The 16990-nt window shown below is 43.1% G+C and overlaps 1 protein-coding gene and 1 long non-coding RNA gene across 2 annotated transcripts in view; both read right to left on the reverse strand.

The window, feature by feature from the left end:
* Positions 1-822: 822 nt before the first annotated feature.
* Positions 823-6385, reverse strand: LOC128153968 (uncharacterized). The gene is made up of 2 exons (XR_008239176.1): positions 6095-6385; positions 823-1313 (listed from the first exon to the last, which is right to left on the reverse strand). It is a non-coding gene; the product is annotated as an uncharacterized LOC128153968 (long non-coding RNA).
* Positions 6386-6404: 19 nt separating this feature from the next.
* Positions 6405-16990, reverse strand: part of NDST4 (N-deacetylase and N-sulfotransferase 4) — a 101621-nt gene continuing 91035 nt past the window's right edge. Inside the window, exons 10-14 of the mRNA XM_052813955.1 lie at positions 15821-15995; positions 14545-14715; positions 12258-12367; positions 6929-7031; positions 6405-6641 (exon numbers count right to left, since the gene is read on the reverse strand). Coding sequence (XP_052669915.1) covers positions 6522-6641; positions 6929-7031; positions 12258-12367; positions 14545-14715; positions 15821-15995 — 679 coding nt within the window. The 3' untranslated portion in view covers positions 6405-6521. The remainder of the gene's footprint in view (positions 6642-6928; positions 7032-12257; positions 12368-14544; positions 14716-15820; positions 15996-16990) is intronic.

The following is a 16990-nucleotide window of genomic DNA, read 5'->3' on the forward strand; positions in this document are numbered from 1 at the left end:
AAGAGACTTAAAGTCCTAAATTATTTTGAAAATTTTACCTACCACGTCCCCCTTGTCTGAAAGCGTCAAGCAGATCCGGAAAGAAGGCAAAACTGGTATTAAGATGTCTGTAATGTCATTTCTGATTTGTTTAAAGATAAAAGCTCTAGCGAGGCGTAATTTGCTACTGTGTAAGGGTTATACTAAGAATCCTTGGCTTTGATATGATTTAACCTCCTTCTGACACAGATCTGTAAAACAAATGAATATTTTGAAATAAAAAGTGAAAGCATTATGATATCTTAGGGGAAAAAAATATTAGTATCTCGTAATTCTGAGCACAGGGTTTAAGCCACCTTCAAGGCAATTTGCATCAGCTGAAATCAGGTCCTTTTAAGATTCCTCAAACAGGGCAGAGAAAAAGCCTGGTGTGATAATTAGAGAAAGAGCTTACACAGGGCTGTCTGAATATCCAGACCTCTCGTTGAGTGCAGGCGGGTCATACTTTCAAAAGGCAGGCCCATAAACGCACGTTCCGCAGCGTAACAAACATAGAAGTGTCAGACTTGCCTGAATTAATGTTCCCTGCCTGGGAGGTGGAGGAGGAGGAGGGAGGCAGAGGTTGAGGTCGATGGCACTTCCAGCGCCGGTGCAGCTGGGGCTGTAAATCCCACGGCGTCGGGGCCGCTGTGTCGAGGCCGGGGGAAAGCCTTGAGGAGTTGCCGAAGCAGAGGAAGCTGAGTCAGTGCACCACTTGAAATATATGGCAGAGGTTATTGAAGAGCAGATTTTGGCTCGGAAAATGGGAAAGAGGATTTAAGGAAAGAAGAAAAGCGCTCTCTGTAATACACCATCAGAAGTGTTTATTCTGCGGCAGTGAGAAGAACCAATAATAAGGTGTGTGCACATCAATTTTTTAAAACAATTCCAGCAAATACAGACTTTGACCTCCCTCACCACCCCCCCCAACAAAAATACTTTGAGTGATCAAAATTTATTTTGATTCCTTTTTCTTCAACACCAAGTATTTGTTCAACTGGATTTGCTGTCGTCACGTAGGAAGGGAAAGAAAAAGAAAAAAAAAAAAAGAGCTTGGGCAAGACAGTGAAGTTTTTCCTCAGCTCTATCAAGAGGATGTCTTTTGTTTCGAAATACTACAGAAATGATAATAAGTCTTATAAAAGTTATCCAGTCACTGGAGCACTGAACACTTCAGAATCTGTGTCGCTTGCAAATCCTTATTTATTTTTGGTAGCTTTTCTAGATAGGATAGTGATGGAGGAATCGAATCCATAGACAGGTCCACGCCTTTGCAGTCACGCTAAAAGGATGAACTGGAAGGAAAAGAGAGAAGATAAAGACAATGTAAGAAATGTTGTCTGACAGGGAAATTCCTATCCTAAGAACATACACTTAAATAAAAAAAAGTCTCCGAAGCAACAATTCCTGGCAGATGTAAGCAGAGATGTATGAACTAATATAACGATGGACAGACTGACTGTTAAAGCTAGATTTCATGATCCGATATCGATGAGGATAAATATGGTGAGGTGATCGCATGAGATTTCAGCTCTTTCTCAAAGAGAGTATCCACTGGTAAGAGAGAGATGGCACTGCAATCCAAGAGCTAAAAAGGCAAAGCTAAATTGCATGTGCAAAGAGAGCTTCTCCTGACACCAGTGGCAAACTTAATCTTACTTAACTACAATAAAATTAGACACTTAGTCTCTGCTGATTTATATACCTGTGTTGTACCTGTTTTACACAGCTGTCACATGCTCACACACCTATTATAAACATCAATTTTAAACCCATTATAAACATAATTTGCTACTGATGGAAACTAAATGACTAGTTTGGACTTGATGTCTAATTTTAAGGTGGCCCAGCTTAGGGGAAATGAGCACCCTGCACCCAATTTATTCTCGGCCAATCATTCTGGAGATGAATAATGTTCCCCCGTCTCACGAGCTCTGCCCGTTGCGTGCTTTTCAGATGCACTACGCTGGCTCAAAATTTAACACGAATGGGAAGGAAAAGGAGGAGGGGGAAGAAAGAGGAGAAGATATTCAGCTTCTGCTTTTGTATTCAGAGCACGTCCCCACTGCTTTATTATCACATCAGAGAGTCTGGACCCATCAGCGCTTTCATTACGCAACATTTTCCTCCCCCAAGAATTTATAATTCCGCCATCTTAATTTGTTTTGGGGACACTCAGCAGTCTGATTCCCTATCAGAGAGAAAATCTGTTTTATTAGAAAACATCTATGAGCAGTTAATCCGGCAACTTTATTTTAGACCTTGAGAGGTCAATGCATAATTTAGAAGGTTTTGGATGCCGTTCTGATTGCTTCTCACTCGAAGACAACCTCGATTATACAAGCTTGGTTTTCTGAGGGCCAAAGTCCTGCTTTAATCATCAAATATGCTGCCATAGACCCTGATGCCTGTGTCTGGCCCGTAGGGTTTTCCATTTCTCGTAGCCAGCGAGGCAGGAGGATGGAGCGGAGAGGGACCTGCGTGGCACGGCGAGACCAGAAGTGCCGCAGCCCCACGGGGTGCTGGAGGTGGGGGACAGCTTGAAGCTCCAACCATGGCAGAGCACTGACCAAGAGAGGTGGTGGTGGTGGGGAAATAGCTGCTCAGTGATCGTAATCAAATTAGCGATGGATTTCCAGCAATGATAGGGCTACGTGATGCTTGAACCACACAGAGTGTGCCTTATGAAACCGGCTCTTGGGGGCCAACTGGGGTCTGCTGGAATTAATAGGAAGACTCCCACCGGTCTCCACGGGCAGTAGGTCAGGTCTTCAGTGCAGCAAGGCTCCTTCAAACCTCTGCAGGAATCCATATTTCCAGGGGAATGGGAGCAAACTGCAGCTGCAGCCCTCCAGCATGTAAAACTTCTATTGATTTACAGCCTGCACCACATGGAGGTATTGTGGAGATGATTCCTGTAGCTTATGAATAGGAAAGAAGGGCCAGCATTATCTTTCCCAGCTACAGCCCCCTTGCCATGAATAAATGTTTCGTTTTTATTGCATTTGTTTTGCTGGTCTTTAAGAATCCCAACAATTACGTGGTCAGCGATATGAAAGGCATAAAAGAAATCAAGATCATTTACAGCTAGTTCACAAAGGCTCCTCTATAATACGTGGTCCAGAGATAGTCTGTGTTGATGGGTCCTATTACAAGTGGAAGGAATGAAACTTTGAAATACTGTTATTTCATCTTTATATGACACATAATGAAGTCAATTCAAATGTCAGTTTTCAATGGAACACGAGATCTCTCGCAAATGTGATGCCCATTCAAACTTAAAAAATAACAATGAAGTATAAAAATATCCAGTGTGTTTTAAGGACATGATGCTATTACAGAGCTGAGAGTTGGAAAGATTTTTTTTTTTTTTTTTCCTAACTGAAAAGGTAAGAACAAGAAATACTTTTCCAGATTTTACGGTATTTGTCTCATTTCCTTGAAAACCTCCTGAAGCCAATTTCATGTTTACTTAGCTTTTAATCAAGAACTTATGAAGTCATCTTTTAATTAATGATGAGCCAATTCTAATGTATATTAACAGCTAAAATTTTATCAAATGGTTGATTTAGGTATTCTTCACTGACCAAGCCTTACTTATCCAAAACTCTCATCAGACTAGTCATCTTTGGCACTATCAATGCTAAAAGTTAAAAGAGTGTGAATTTGCAACAAAGTATGTAACTGATTTCCCCCTCACTCCCTGCAAAAAAAAAAAAAGCCCCAACCCCCCACATAAGGTTCGTTTTATTTGGCATTTAGTTTGCCCTAGCTCATTTTGAAGAGTCCTCCTGGTCGAAATACGAGAACTAGAAAAATTACTTCAGGAAACCAAAACAAAATCAAAGCCTTCCCTGAGACCCTCCCAGCTCCCTCTCATCTTCAACAACTATAGTTGTGAGATAAAACGCCATCTCCTTTTCAGCTCACCTAATTTTAGACCTATACAGCCAAGCCCTTCCTCTGAACGAGTTGTCTATTGTCCTTTAACGATCAATAGAGAGGAAGAGGCAAGATTAATCTCACTCATTTAAGAAGTCTGCTTTGTGATGAGATGAATGGTGTCCTAGAAGCGCTATTTCCCTTCATCACCTATAAAATAAAGTAGATGTCTCACTTATGTGAAATGAATCCCATTTCAATATTTAAAAGCAAACACGAGACTGGGCTTTCGGGCTTTCCTGTACATTCCTGTACATCCTTCTGTGAGTAGGCTAGCGTGGCACTGGTGGGGCTGGGCATGCCATGCTCTTGCGGCAACCGGCAGCCGTTGGGCAGGGGGTACCCGTCCTTGTCCTACTCCCACCCCTCCTGTGGGTCCTCCTGCAGAAGGAGTGAGGGCCGAGGTGGAGAGCAGTATCACGAGGGGCCGTGCGGGGACTTGGTGCCGGTGGCACCTCAGCCTCTCCTCCGTGCAACCCCATGGGCTCTACGTGCGGGACCAAGGAGGGCAGTGCTGGGACTGAGAAAAGGGCTGGAACGCTGCGGAGGGAAGAAGCAGCCAGGCACGTTCAGATGGTGGAGGAAAAGTGATGGAGGCCAGGTGAGAGGAAAGAGCTGGGAGCAGGACGGGTGGTACCAGGATAGCTCTGGGAAGCACTGGACTTGTCAATCCAAAATAAGCTAGTGTCATGATCTTGGTGGACAGTCTCAGGGTTTAGGAGTTTGGAAATGCTAAGATAGCTATCTACATGTATCAACTGGTTTGAAGCCTAAATTAATTCGTTTAAGTGCTCTTGAATACCATAGTCCATGATGTGCACTGATTTGTGCTCCCTGAGGCTAGCTCTCGCTAATCTGAATTCATGGTGCAACCCCAACGTCCAGTTCTGTCTCCTGAGCCAGGAGGTAAGGATCAAGTTCGTGGGGAGGGGAAAGCACAAAGCCTCTGCAGCACCTGAAATAGCTTGTGCCTGGGAACTAAGACGGGGAAGTTTGAAAACTAAAACCTACTCCGTTTTGCACTGCATAAAGAACATGTAGCAAAGCTTTTGCCAGCTTTTGTTTTCTTGAGAAAAAGTGTTACGAGGCTAAAATGCCTAAATGGTATTTGTTCCCTCAGCTTAAATTTCCCCGCGAGTTTCTGCCCAGTCTTGTCGACCTTGCCCACACAGATCTAAGAAGAAAGAGCAGTTCATAACAATATTATGTTTTTGGTAAACAACCCTTTCATTTACTTATGGGCACAAAAAGCAGACATTTAAAACTAAATGTATGTCTGATCTAGATATACAGTAGGTAGATATGCAGGCACAAAAATACATCCATCATATATGTATATGTGATATTTAGTGGATATGCTTGTCCTTTCAACTTGATTAAAAGAAAGAGTTTATTCAACAGACTGTAGTTTGTTTTCAAACCTTAACAAATACCTTTGGTCATTAAAGTTTCTTTTCTGTAATAGCTTGCAGAATGACACCCTAAATGACTAACCCAATTTCTTACTTTGAAGGCTTCAGAGCAAAAATATTGCTTTTCATATAGAAACAAAGTTGTTGATATTAGGTTATTGTCAGTAGACTGCTTGCACAGCCTGCTTAGATTTTAAAAGGCTTTGATAGTGTTTTAAGGAGTCCTATGGCATTATGACAAAATATTTGATATGATTTCACATCTCAGAGCTCTGTCACAGCTGCTGTAGGAACCCAACAGATGCGATGAAAAACCTTATCAGGGTGGCAAAGTAGCCACGTCCAAAAGACAGGTAATGGATTTCACTGAGACCTGGGAGGAGGGCCACCTCGCTGCCTTGCACCTCGACAACCCACATGACGCCAGTAAATCAGGTTATATCTTGTTGTGAAGGGAAAAAAAAACCCAGCCCAACAGAAGAAAGAGCACAGACTGTCATCAGTTATTACAGGAACCCCAGGGAAGCAAGTTAGGTGAGAATTTAGCCCACCTCTTTCTAGGGAGAAAGCAATGATGGTGCATTAATACTACACATATCATAACCGTTAGGGATCCCGACTGCAAAGTGCCAAATATCCCCCTATAAAACTATAGGAAAACTTGCAGGGTTGGGGGAAAAACCAGCGAAACCAAATGTGGAAAACCCCAGCGGATGACCAACCTCACAGTCCAGTGAGAGATGTTCCCATCCTTTGCTCGTGTCCTGACAGACTGCAATTTGTCATGTACACTGAAGTCAATCCGTCCTACACACAGTTTCTGGTACTTCCTGATGAACAGAGGAGCTAGGCTATGCACGAATCCTGGTCTGGATAAAGAGTAATGCCACGTAGCTCTGTATTATTTCCTGGAAGCTGACAAAAGGGTTCGATGCTAGTAACTGTCAGCGCGTGCATATAAACAGTTGTCGGGTTTCGGTTTTTTTATTCTTTTGTGTTTTGGGTTTTTTTTTGTTGTTTTTTGGGTTTTTTTTGATAGAAAGAGTGTTATTTATGAGGTCCTCTACTGATGATCACAAGTGAGTCGGAGAAGCAAGGGGTCTGACGGTGAAGGAAATCGTCCTTATTTGGGTCCTCCACCCTTGCATGCTACCTGACCTTCTGCAGCTCCTGTCTCAGCCAGGAGGGCAGGGGCTGCCCCAGCCTGTGCAGCAGCTTGGACAACTCCACGTTGTGGTCTCTGTAGTAGCTTGACAGAAACGCTCGAGACTGAGAAGGGTGAAAAAAAAAAAAACCAACAGTCAAAGAAGGAAACCCACCCAACAGCAGATTTCGGCAGGTGTTCCTGCCCAGGAGCTATGCACTGCTCCCAGAGAAGGGGTCTTAAGAGGGGGCAATTAATATCCTGTCATTCAAAGCTCATTAAAAGTTTCTGATTTTTAAAAATATCAAGCCAATTAAAAAAAAAAAAAGGATAAATCAGTGTGTTTATTTTAGGAGTCAAACACAAGGTCAATATAAAAAAATGTTAACTTAAATCTCTGGAAAGCCCTTACCTCTTGGTCCATTGGTGGGTATTTTCGACCTTTGCTTTTTCCCAGGCACTTTGTTTTCCCTCCTTCCAATAACTGGCACCAAAAGCCTTTCTGAGGGTCAAACCTATAGAAGATTATATTTTTTGAAAGACCTCACTACAGAAGAATCTCCCAGCTACTAAGACATGAGTGTTAGCCAAAAATTATTGCTGCACATATCTCTCTAGATGACTGAAATACTGAGGACAGAGTGGGAAACAGCTTTCCCCTCTTGTGAAAGCTCTGAGAATTTATTTTTTTCCACAAATTTGCCTTGGGAGTGGCTCAAGGCAAAAAGCTTCTCACATTTTGCTTTGCCTACGCTAGCTAATTTTTATTCTACTTGTCCAGCATATAGGGTACAAATTTTAAGCATTGATCTGTAGGATGCCAGTCAAGGTCCTGAGCCTCAGTCTCAAGGATTTTACACAGCCCCACTCCAGACTGTGACTCATATTTTATTGTCTGGTTTTGGTCAGAGATTTTATTCATGTCAAACTGCTCCTTGTATCCTTGTGGGATGCTAATGTTTTGATCAATTGACACTTGAACAAAGAACGTTTTGTTGAAAAAATGACTAATCAGCTCTTTTCCTGGAATTAGATGCGCTATAGTCTCAAGGACATTATCACCTGTGCTGAAGGAAAGCTCTCCATACAGCCAGCTGGAGCTGATGCTATTGTAGGTCAGCACTGTCAAGGTGAGAGTGGTTAAAAAGGGCAAGCGGATTTATTTGCTGACTTCAACAGGTATAGACTCAATCCCTAAGTCTGTTTATACAGAAAAGCGTGTGATTGTTGCAGGACTACAAAACAATGAGAAATATAATATTGAAATGTTTTATGTTCATTTTTGAGTGAAATAAGCAGCGTTCAGGTCTACCGAAAGAACCGCTGGTTGGTTGTTGATAATTTAACTGCACCTGAGCAGTTGGTTGTTCCACATCATTAGATCTAAATATCACTTTCATTCCAAAGATGGCATTATAGCACAAACACTGTCTTAGCAGTCTTATCTGAAATACGCAATTTGATTTTGATGTCTAAAATTCAAAGGTATAGGAATTTTAGATTAAGGCTTTAAAACACGTACTCACTAAGGAATGAACAACACGCAGTGTTAAGTTTTGAATTTATTGCTATGGGACTTGCAGCATGCATAAAACATCGAAAAGGTTCGCGTTTCTGCTATTCAGCAGATGTTTGAAAAGGATGAAGTATAATTGGCTGGAACATGGAGTTAATTAGTTACAGACTACCTTTTTGCCCTGGGTCTATCCGTACGACACAGGTGTACCTGCAATTTGCTGCTGTACATAAGTGAACTAATTTCTGGAGAAGGGTGAACCTTCTTCATATTTTTTTTCTTGCCCAGCCTATTATTGCAGGCCTGACCCTTGTTTCCTAAATTGTCTCAGTAGCTGTATCAATTAAAAATAAATAAATCATTGATTAAATGGATATATCGATGATGGATTCATTTCTACTTTGGCCTTTTCCATCTGCTCATTGCATGGTGAAGTACTTTAGCTGGCTTGCACTAATTTCCCAAGAGAAGCAACAATATAGTGTGCTGGCTAAAAGGAAAACTGCAAAACTGTGCCCCAAACAATATTTCTGCCTCAGAAGGAGCATATTGAACATTATTAAGAGAATGTGCAAATTTGGGCAGGGGAAAAGAGGGTAAGACAGCTCCGGCTGAATTCAACCCATTGTGTTCAGGTATTATGAAGCTCTCAGGACTCCTGAAAACGTAATTGGGCACAATGGAAGTATTTCTTTAAAAACAGTGATAGCCTTAAGGCTAAAGTTAAAAGTGAGGTTTTAAAAGCACTCAGCAGAACCCTTTTCTCCATGTCCAGTTACCTTTTCTTCCCTTGCAGAGTAAGCCTGTGGGAGATGCAGGGTTGAAGCTGGACACCCGTACGCCCACCCCACCTCTCGGAAGTCAGTACCCGATGCTAGAGATGAGGAAGGTGGCCGCGAAGGCAGGGCTAAGCAACACCGCCGTGAGGATCTTTCTCATATTCCCTGACAGAATGTAGCAGCACTCCAAGAGAAAACATTTTCTTAAGCATGCTCCCCTAATCCTGTGTTTTCCTTCCCGTCCTGTTGTTCACATGAGGGAAAAGGAGGGAAATCTCCCCCGCGAGGCTGGATGTGGAGCTGCCTCTCTGGGCAGAGCGTGGCGTGATGCGCCAGGCTGGAGGCAGCGGCATTTTGGCAGCCCTTTGCCAGAGCCATGCTCTGTCCTGCCTCCCTCATTTGCTGCCTGCGGAGAAAAACGAAGGAAGAAGGGAACCACTGGCCCATGCTACCCCGGACCGTGAGTCATCTGAGGGTGTTGGGCATGAAATACATCGTCCTAGCAGTCAGTGGAGCTTCGGTAGGGCCATGCTGTGATTAAAAGGAAAGGTCTTTTGTGACTTTAGCCCCATGTGTCTTAGGTTTCTGTTCATTAAGTTCAGATACTTAAAAAAATTAAGCCCTTGGTTACTGCCTGTGAAAACGAATGGGCGGGGGAAGATGTAGGAAACATCTCTTCAGTGCCGTAGTGGGAACTTCATGAAGACCACTGACTAGTTTCCCTCTCCTAGCACTTTGTGCAGGGATCCCAAAGCCTTTCTGTTGATGGCATTATGTGTAAAAGCCTTGCAACATTAGTTGATTTTCCCCCTTTGTTTTCACTACTCTCATAAAAAGTGCAGGTCATAGAGTCATAGAACGGTTTGGGTCGGAAAGGACCATTAAAGGTCACCTAGTCCAACCCCCATGCAATGAGCAGGGACATCTTCCACTAGATGCGGTTGCTGAGAGCCCCATCCAACCTGGCCTTGAATGTTTCCAGGGATGGGGCATCGACCACCTCTCTGGGCAACCTGTGCCAGTGTTTCACCCCCCTCATTGAAAAAAAAGTCTTCCTTATGTCTAGTCTGGATCTAGGTCCTCTTCAGCATTGTGTGTAAGAAGCAACGACCTAGTTGCCCGTCTCAGCTGTGGCTCTTACTAACCCGGCGTGATGTGCACTTCTCTCCAGATGCCCGAGCCCTGCCTCTGTCTCCCCTCTGCTCTCTTTCCATGGCTCTGATTAGTACCTTCCTTCTGCCTGGCTTGATTTTACTCTCCTATAAGACATCCACATAATTACTCAGGGTGATGAACTTGTTGCTCACTAGTGTTTGCAGGACTGGGTCCTTAGGCTGCTTTGTGACAACTTTAAAAATGTGTGGTATACAGTTATTAGGCAGTAATGACTAGGAACGATTCCATGCAATCTTTTTTGCTTTGACAGTCCTACCATGAAGCAACTACATTGTTTAATGCATTTTTCTCTTCCATCCTAAATCCGTACGGAAGTGTGTGCTTCCACAGCACATTTGCATTCTTGATGCCTCTAAACAGTGATTGCATAATTTTATAGATCTGTTTACAATCCCTTTTTCCTGTCCAAACAAATATGAGAGGCCAAATTTTTTCCTGGTGTGTGACTCCACTGACTTTAATTTAGTTACAGAAAGGAAGATAGATGTGTGTGGGTGTGTATTTTTGAAAACCTAGCAGAAGGCACTGCAGATGTGCGGCAGCAGTTGTTCAAACATCAGTAGTTCAGCTGTGTATTCAAACTCCTCCTCTATTCTGTCCGCTTCGGAAACCGATGACTTAAAAAATTACATTCTGAAATCCAAAATTTTTCCTCTAGAAAAAGATTTTGGCAGAGGAACATTCTTAAGACCTAAAGAACAACAAGCACTCAAGTCTCACTTTATATTATATGAATAACAATAACCGTGCCAGCAGAGGAAACATTAAACAATAATCACAGGCAGAGAGGAGGCGGTGTAGGGTAGGTGGAAAGTCCATGGTCTCATTTTCCCCCAGTTTTTGTGGTACCGTCCTGCAGGGAAGTTGAGGTACAGGCTTTTCTACTTCCCACCCCACGCGCAGGCTTGTGCTCTCTGCTTGCACACGGACTTGGAAAAACCTCCACCGCAGCCCACGGATATCCCAGGGCTCTCCCAGCCCAGCGCTTCTGGCTGGAATGAGATGATGCTCCTCATACGGAGAGGCTCAGTGCAAAAGCCTCTTACAATTTTCTGCCGGACTAAGAGGGGAGAGAGAAGTTCAGCCCGCTCCCGCCCCTGCAGAGACTCTGCCTTCCTGCGGGGAATTGAGAAATGTCAAAGAGAGAGTGCCACACAGGCCATTAATCCCCTTTCATGGGGAAAGCCTCACCCTCCGGGTAGCGAGGATGAGAAATGTGATCCAGGCTCATCACAGCTGCCTTTGCTAGATCTGAACCCGAGGCTGTGGGCAGTCAATCAAAGGGCTTTCCCTAAGTTCAGGGGACCTTGATTTGGGCTCCTGCAGAGCGCCTGCAGTTTGGGCACCGACACGCCAGGCCGTGAAGAGTCAGGCTGCTCAGTCTGAGGGTTTTGTGCTTCGCAGGCAAATACGAGCTTCTCCCCATGCTCCTGGTGCTGCGCTTAAGCCCGGCACTTCCAGGTTAGGGATCTACTATTAGTAACTTATAATTTTACCAAGCGTACAGACTAAATTCTGCTGTGCCGTGTGCCTGGCTACCACCGGGTAAAAGGTCAGTAGAATTGGCTCAACCATATACGAAAATGGGCTTAGGGAATGATATATTTGGTCCGCGTTAAAAGCAAACAATCAAAGAAACCATGCAACCAGATGAATCTTATCATACTGAGTGCTTCTAATCCACTCCCTGTCATTAGACTCCTATCTGAATGTGATAAGAACATTTAAGCCAAACTTTTCACACCTGACACTAAGTGGTCTTCAGCTTCTGGAGACTGTCATAAGGTTCAACAGTCTGATGTGCAAACGTGTGCTGAACTCTTACACGCACAACTCACATCAAACGAACGTTACATTTTAAACAGTGCGGCGACGAAAGCGAAACTAGGTACCCTGAGAAAACAAGTCCTGGACATCTCCGATCAAAGACTCAAACTTAGCAGACATTTTTTACATGAATCTGGGCCTTTGTTCTTCATCTAATACAAGATACGAGCAGTCCTTTGTTCTCTATGTTGTGCAAACTAGAGTTTGCATGTGGAAATGCATGCAATCATGCAGTTAAATTCTGTAATGTATTATATGTATACAAGTTAAGGGAAAACTGGACGGGCGTTAAACTGACTTTAAGAAAACCCCAGACTCTGCAAAATTATCATTGTTGTAATGTGGTTTTTCTTTGTTTGTAATTAATGATCAAGTGATCTTGGTAGGAGGGGATGTACACCGTGATCCCATAGGGCAAATAGATAATAAAGGAACAGACTCACGTTAGAGCTTCAGAGTAATTATAGTGAGGAGAGACTCCAAGAAACTTCTGCACTTCATCCATCACGGTAGCTGGGTCACTTCTTAGCTGCTGTCCATCAATAATAAGCAACTGTAGGGGTAAATATGCTAGCTATTTAGAAACAGGACTAAGGTTAATGAAAGAATGACATTATTTCCCTTCTGTGACAACATGGATTTAAATTAGCATGTGACTTTGTACAGTGCTAATAATCATATGGATGAGCTTCTTTTTAGATTTGCCTTTTACTTTATTATGTTGAATTTGTATAGGCGGGCACCTCGTAACTCTGTGTGTGCACATTGTTCAAATGCAAGTGTTAAATCTCACAAGCCAAACCTGAGTGTCAGAGAATTCTGAGAAAAAGATATAAGGAAGGAATGTAAAAAATATTGTTGAGGTTTACAACGTGTCCATAGAAAATCTGGCATGGAATAAGAAAAAGAACAAACAGCTCATATATATATCCTAGAATTAAATGTTCAGAAACTATACAATTACATGTTCAAAAGTGATGTCGTGGCAATTTATTTGAAACTCACCACCAGCCTATCAACCATATAGGCTTGCAAAATTGTTAGCAAAGGGGTTTTTTTGTTTTGTTTTTAATTAAAGATTGATGTCATGTAAAGGTACATTTACCTCCGGCAAATGTTAAGACAACGTATCAAAAGTTTACGGGAGTACCAAGCAGTATTACTAATAACTATTCTGGGCAGATGTGTTTTATATTTATTGTGAGGGCTTATTATGAATTATTAAGTTTTTGAGTGCACAGGCCGAGTGAATGCATATTACTGAGTGCCCATTAGTAAGCACTGTGAGTGCACTCTCTGTGTGCACCTTATTAAGAATGAGTGCATTTTGTTGTGTATCTTGTAAAATTAATCACTGTAACTATGAAACATGAGTGGTTACCGGTTTTACAAGAAATATGTCAATGTGTCCCTGAATGTTTAATAAGAGGGCTGCACTTTCTCTTCGCTACGGCAGGAGGAGAGAAGTATTTATGAGAGGGGGCAGCAGCCCCAGGTGAGGGCGGAGAAGGGGCACAGGTAACAGGGCACGGGATGTTCGGCACCCTTTGTGTGCTCCGAATTTGCCGGGACAGCCCCTTGTCCTTTGGAGGAATAAGTTGGGATGTGGCGGCCGATGAGGAGACGTGCCCTGTTTGCTCCTAGGACAATACTGCCTGGGGACGGCCCTTGCTGCAAGCTCAGCTGCTTTAGGCAGTCCTCCTTCCCCATTTATGAAGGAGTAGAAAGGCCAGAGATGAAAGAAGAAAGTAAATGACTAACTGAGACTTTCTCCTTTCTCCTGGAAATAGGATTGACCTGCTTCTCCTCTTTGTAGTACAGCTGAGACTGTATAAAAAGAAAAACGAGGATTGCAAAAAGACAGAGCTCCTATTTCTTTTTTTTTTTTTTTTTTTTTTTTTTTCCAGGTCCCTGACTAAATAGGCAACACTCAGTTCTACCTCCTTTCAGCAAAATTCTGTCCCACATAGAGCAATCTCTGGAGATACTTGTTCATTATGCTTACTCGTTAAATACTCTTTTACAACTTTTTCTTACAGTAGGTAGACATATGAACTGTGCTATGGACCGTGTCCACGGGTAAAGAGTGCCCAGGCGTATATTTTGTAGTACTAAAATGCTTGCTTTAGGTTCCTATCTGTAAACAATTTTTTTAGTAATGGGAATTTTCTTTAGGTCTATGTGTTTATGTAAATTTTTCATGGGAGATTATAAAAGACAATTCAGTAAAACATCTGAAGGAAGATGGGGCAAAAGAAGGAATTTCTGCTCTAACACTGAGGAAGGCTAATTCCATATCAGGATCAAACAAATGTGAAATTTTCTATGAAAGGGAGTGAGTGGGAAGCGGAATGATATTTCTTTTTAGAAAAAGCCCTGGCATTTTCTTAATGAATTTGTCAAACCTTCCCACAACATCTCATGCTGCAGCTGCTTGTTTCTTGGGACCCAGAAGCCTTGACAACCTTGGCTGATCCTGGAAGGAAACCCCAAAGTCCCCCATCAAGCCCATGTGGCCACAGTTCATGGCATTTTCCTGTTGCATCTTTTCCATCAGAAGACAGAAAAATCAACGCACTTCTGCCAAATATCCTGATCTTGTCAAATCTGCATTTCCTAACAGCTAAGAGTTCCAGTGGGAAATATCCCATCACCTGTAATCATGAGGCCATACTGATTTGGGGACTTTCTGAGTCGATGAGCTCGGTGAAACAACAGGTTGGAAATTACCTGTGAAGCAGGGTAATGAGTTAACCATCTTTCAATATGGACAGCATACCATCCGGGTGTCAGGCATCTCTTCTGGAGAGTCCTTATCTCCGAGGGTGCCCAATGGCTGGATGTAATGACTTCATAAAAATTGAATTTCAGGGCAGCGGGGTCCTCATGGGATCGCTGATGCTAAAGGGAGATATTTAGACACATATCACAAGGATGCTGAAGATTAAGCTGTAAGCCTCCTGAGGGCTGTGCTGGCATGGCCAGCCCAGCTGCAGCCCACAGCAGCCCCTTGGCTCCCCACCAGTCCCACTTCTGCTGGGTGGGAGTGGGGGACGGGCAAGGAAGCAGGATGGGGCCACCATTCAGTCAAGGGCCCTCCCGGGACAGGTGGGAGGGGAGCTGAGGAGCCAAATTCTGCCAAAGTAGGCACAATTTTTTTTACTGCTTTGCATTTTGCATCAGCAGTTGTAAAGGTGCAAATGAGATATCAAAAAGGGTGCAAGTTGCAGCCCTAGGCCATGTTTTGTTCCTTGCAGAACTCATAATACCAGTATCAGAAATGGTGTATGTTATGCTTATTGTGACATCATAAATTTGTGTCTGTTTTAACACTGCTTTTAGTATTTCCTTTATCTGTATGACTACACCATGTTTTACATGCATGCTTAAATGTCTCTTTAAAAATAGCTTTTTTAAACGGTGCAGACTTTGTTACGGAAAGGTGTGGGCTCAGTAAAAGGCAAGAAAGAGCATCCTAGAGCTTCTTTGGAAAAACAACAGGCTTTCTTTTGTTTCCAAAGAGAGAAAAAAAACCAACCCCAACTCTCCAGACACAGCTCTTTAACTCATTGGAAACTTTAGAAGACACTGCATACATTTATACACCACCGCATATTGCTCAGCTTACATGCTGGAGGATGGGATGAGGTACCAGATTCTCAGCATCAAGAGCTCTGATTTTCTAGTTAGGCCATGCTCATTTTCCCCGTGTATCTCCCTGGGCGAGGAGCACTGCCTTTCCTCTATGCAGTGTCAGCTGTAATTGAGATTAAACTCTTTGTTTACAGCTGGTGGCAGCTCTGTGCTGAGAAGTTTCATCGTTTATGACACTGGTGTCACAGGTGCCAACTGCAAAAGCTGGCATTCAGCATCCTTCCACTTCTACGCAGCGCAAAAGCTTTGCAATAAATCCCATTCTTGCTCAAGGACACAAATTCCCACTGATGTTGGCCATCATCCCCTGCCATTGGTTTCACTGACCTTTTCTCAAAGGCAAGGTCCGTACCTGGTACCAGGAATAGGCCCGGTCAGATGGGTCGATGAGGATGGTGATGATCTTGGCCTTGGGGATGAGGGAAGCAGCTCGTTTAGGGGCTTCCTCAGAATGGAAATAGTTGGCACTTTTCTCAAAGAGGAGGTCGGTGGTGACATTAGGAGGAGTGGGGAAGAAATCCATGTACCTGGGAGGTGAAGATATTCGTTAGAATTAGCAGTTTCACAAATGGGTCATACCCCTGTGCTTCCCATTTCATGGTAGGTGAAAAGGTGAATTTTCAGACATAATTCTCAAGAAGCAAAATTGAATTTCTTGGCTCACTCTGGAACTGGAAGAGGTGGAACACATCTTGGCTCTTACATGGCGCTGGTAATAGCTAAAGCCTCCATGAAGTCAGGTAATCAGCTTTTTCCTTTGATGGATGGGATTTTTGCTAACAAGTTCAATGTCAAAGGGATATCTTTCACTAGTTTGGAGTGAGTTCAGTTTTAGCTGCAGAAAAAAATGGGAAAAGCTTCAAAATGTCAACTATTTAATTTTAATATTGTTGAAATATTTCATTTTGGAACTAACAAATCTTTTCTTTTAGACGTTTTCCGAATGCAAGATTTGCATTTTGGCTTTGAATGGCATTTTCCACTTAAAACTGATTGGAAGTAAAAGTAAGTAAAACACAAGGTTCAACTGAAAGGGTGAAGAATTCAAATGAAGCAAAAGATGAAATTGTTTTGGAGGCATTTTTCGGTCGCGTTAGTTTTGCTGAGCACTCCAGGAACTTCCAGTTTTGGTGGGACTAACTGTTTTTCGTGTCCTTTCTATAGAAAGGAAGTATGTGGGGCTTCACCGTGCGCACAGAACCCTACTGACTTTTGAGCCTGCAGACCAATTTTGGTGAAGCGTGGCAGATGAGGTCTCCGAGAGGCCAGCCTCTTCCTCTACATGTCGTGCAAAGGGCTGCAGAGGAGAGACACTCCCCGTCTCCGCTCCTTCTTCTCCGAGTGTGTTACACCATTTACTCTATGATAGCCACAGGTGATCTCTTTCTTTATGCAGTATGGAAAAACAAATGCCAAACATTTCTTTCCCTCTATTTTTCGTGACACCTTGAACTGAGAAGCTGTTCTCGCAGCTGCGGGGACAGCCTGCTTTTATCGGTCAGCCTCGTTTGCTCCGCACGCT

This window comes from Harpia harpyja, chromosome 2 (genome assembly GCF_026419915.1).
Source record: "Harpia harpyja isolate bHarHar1 chromosome 2, bHarHar1 primary haplotype, whole genome shotgun sequence".
Classification (NCBI taxonomy): Eukaryota; Metazoa; Chordata; class Aves; order Accipitriformes; family Accipitridae; genus Harpia; species Harpia harpyja.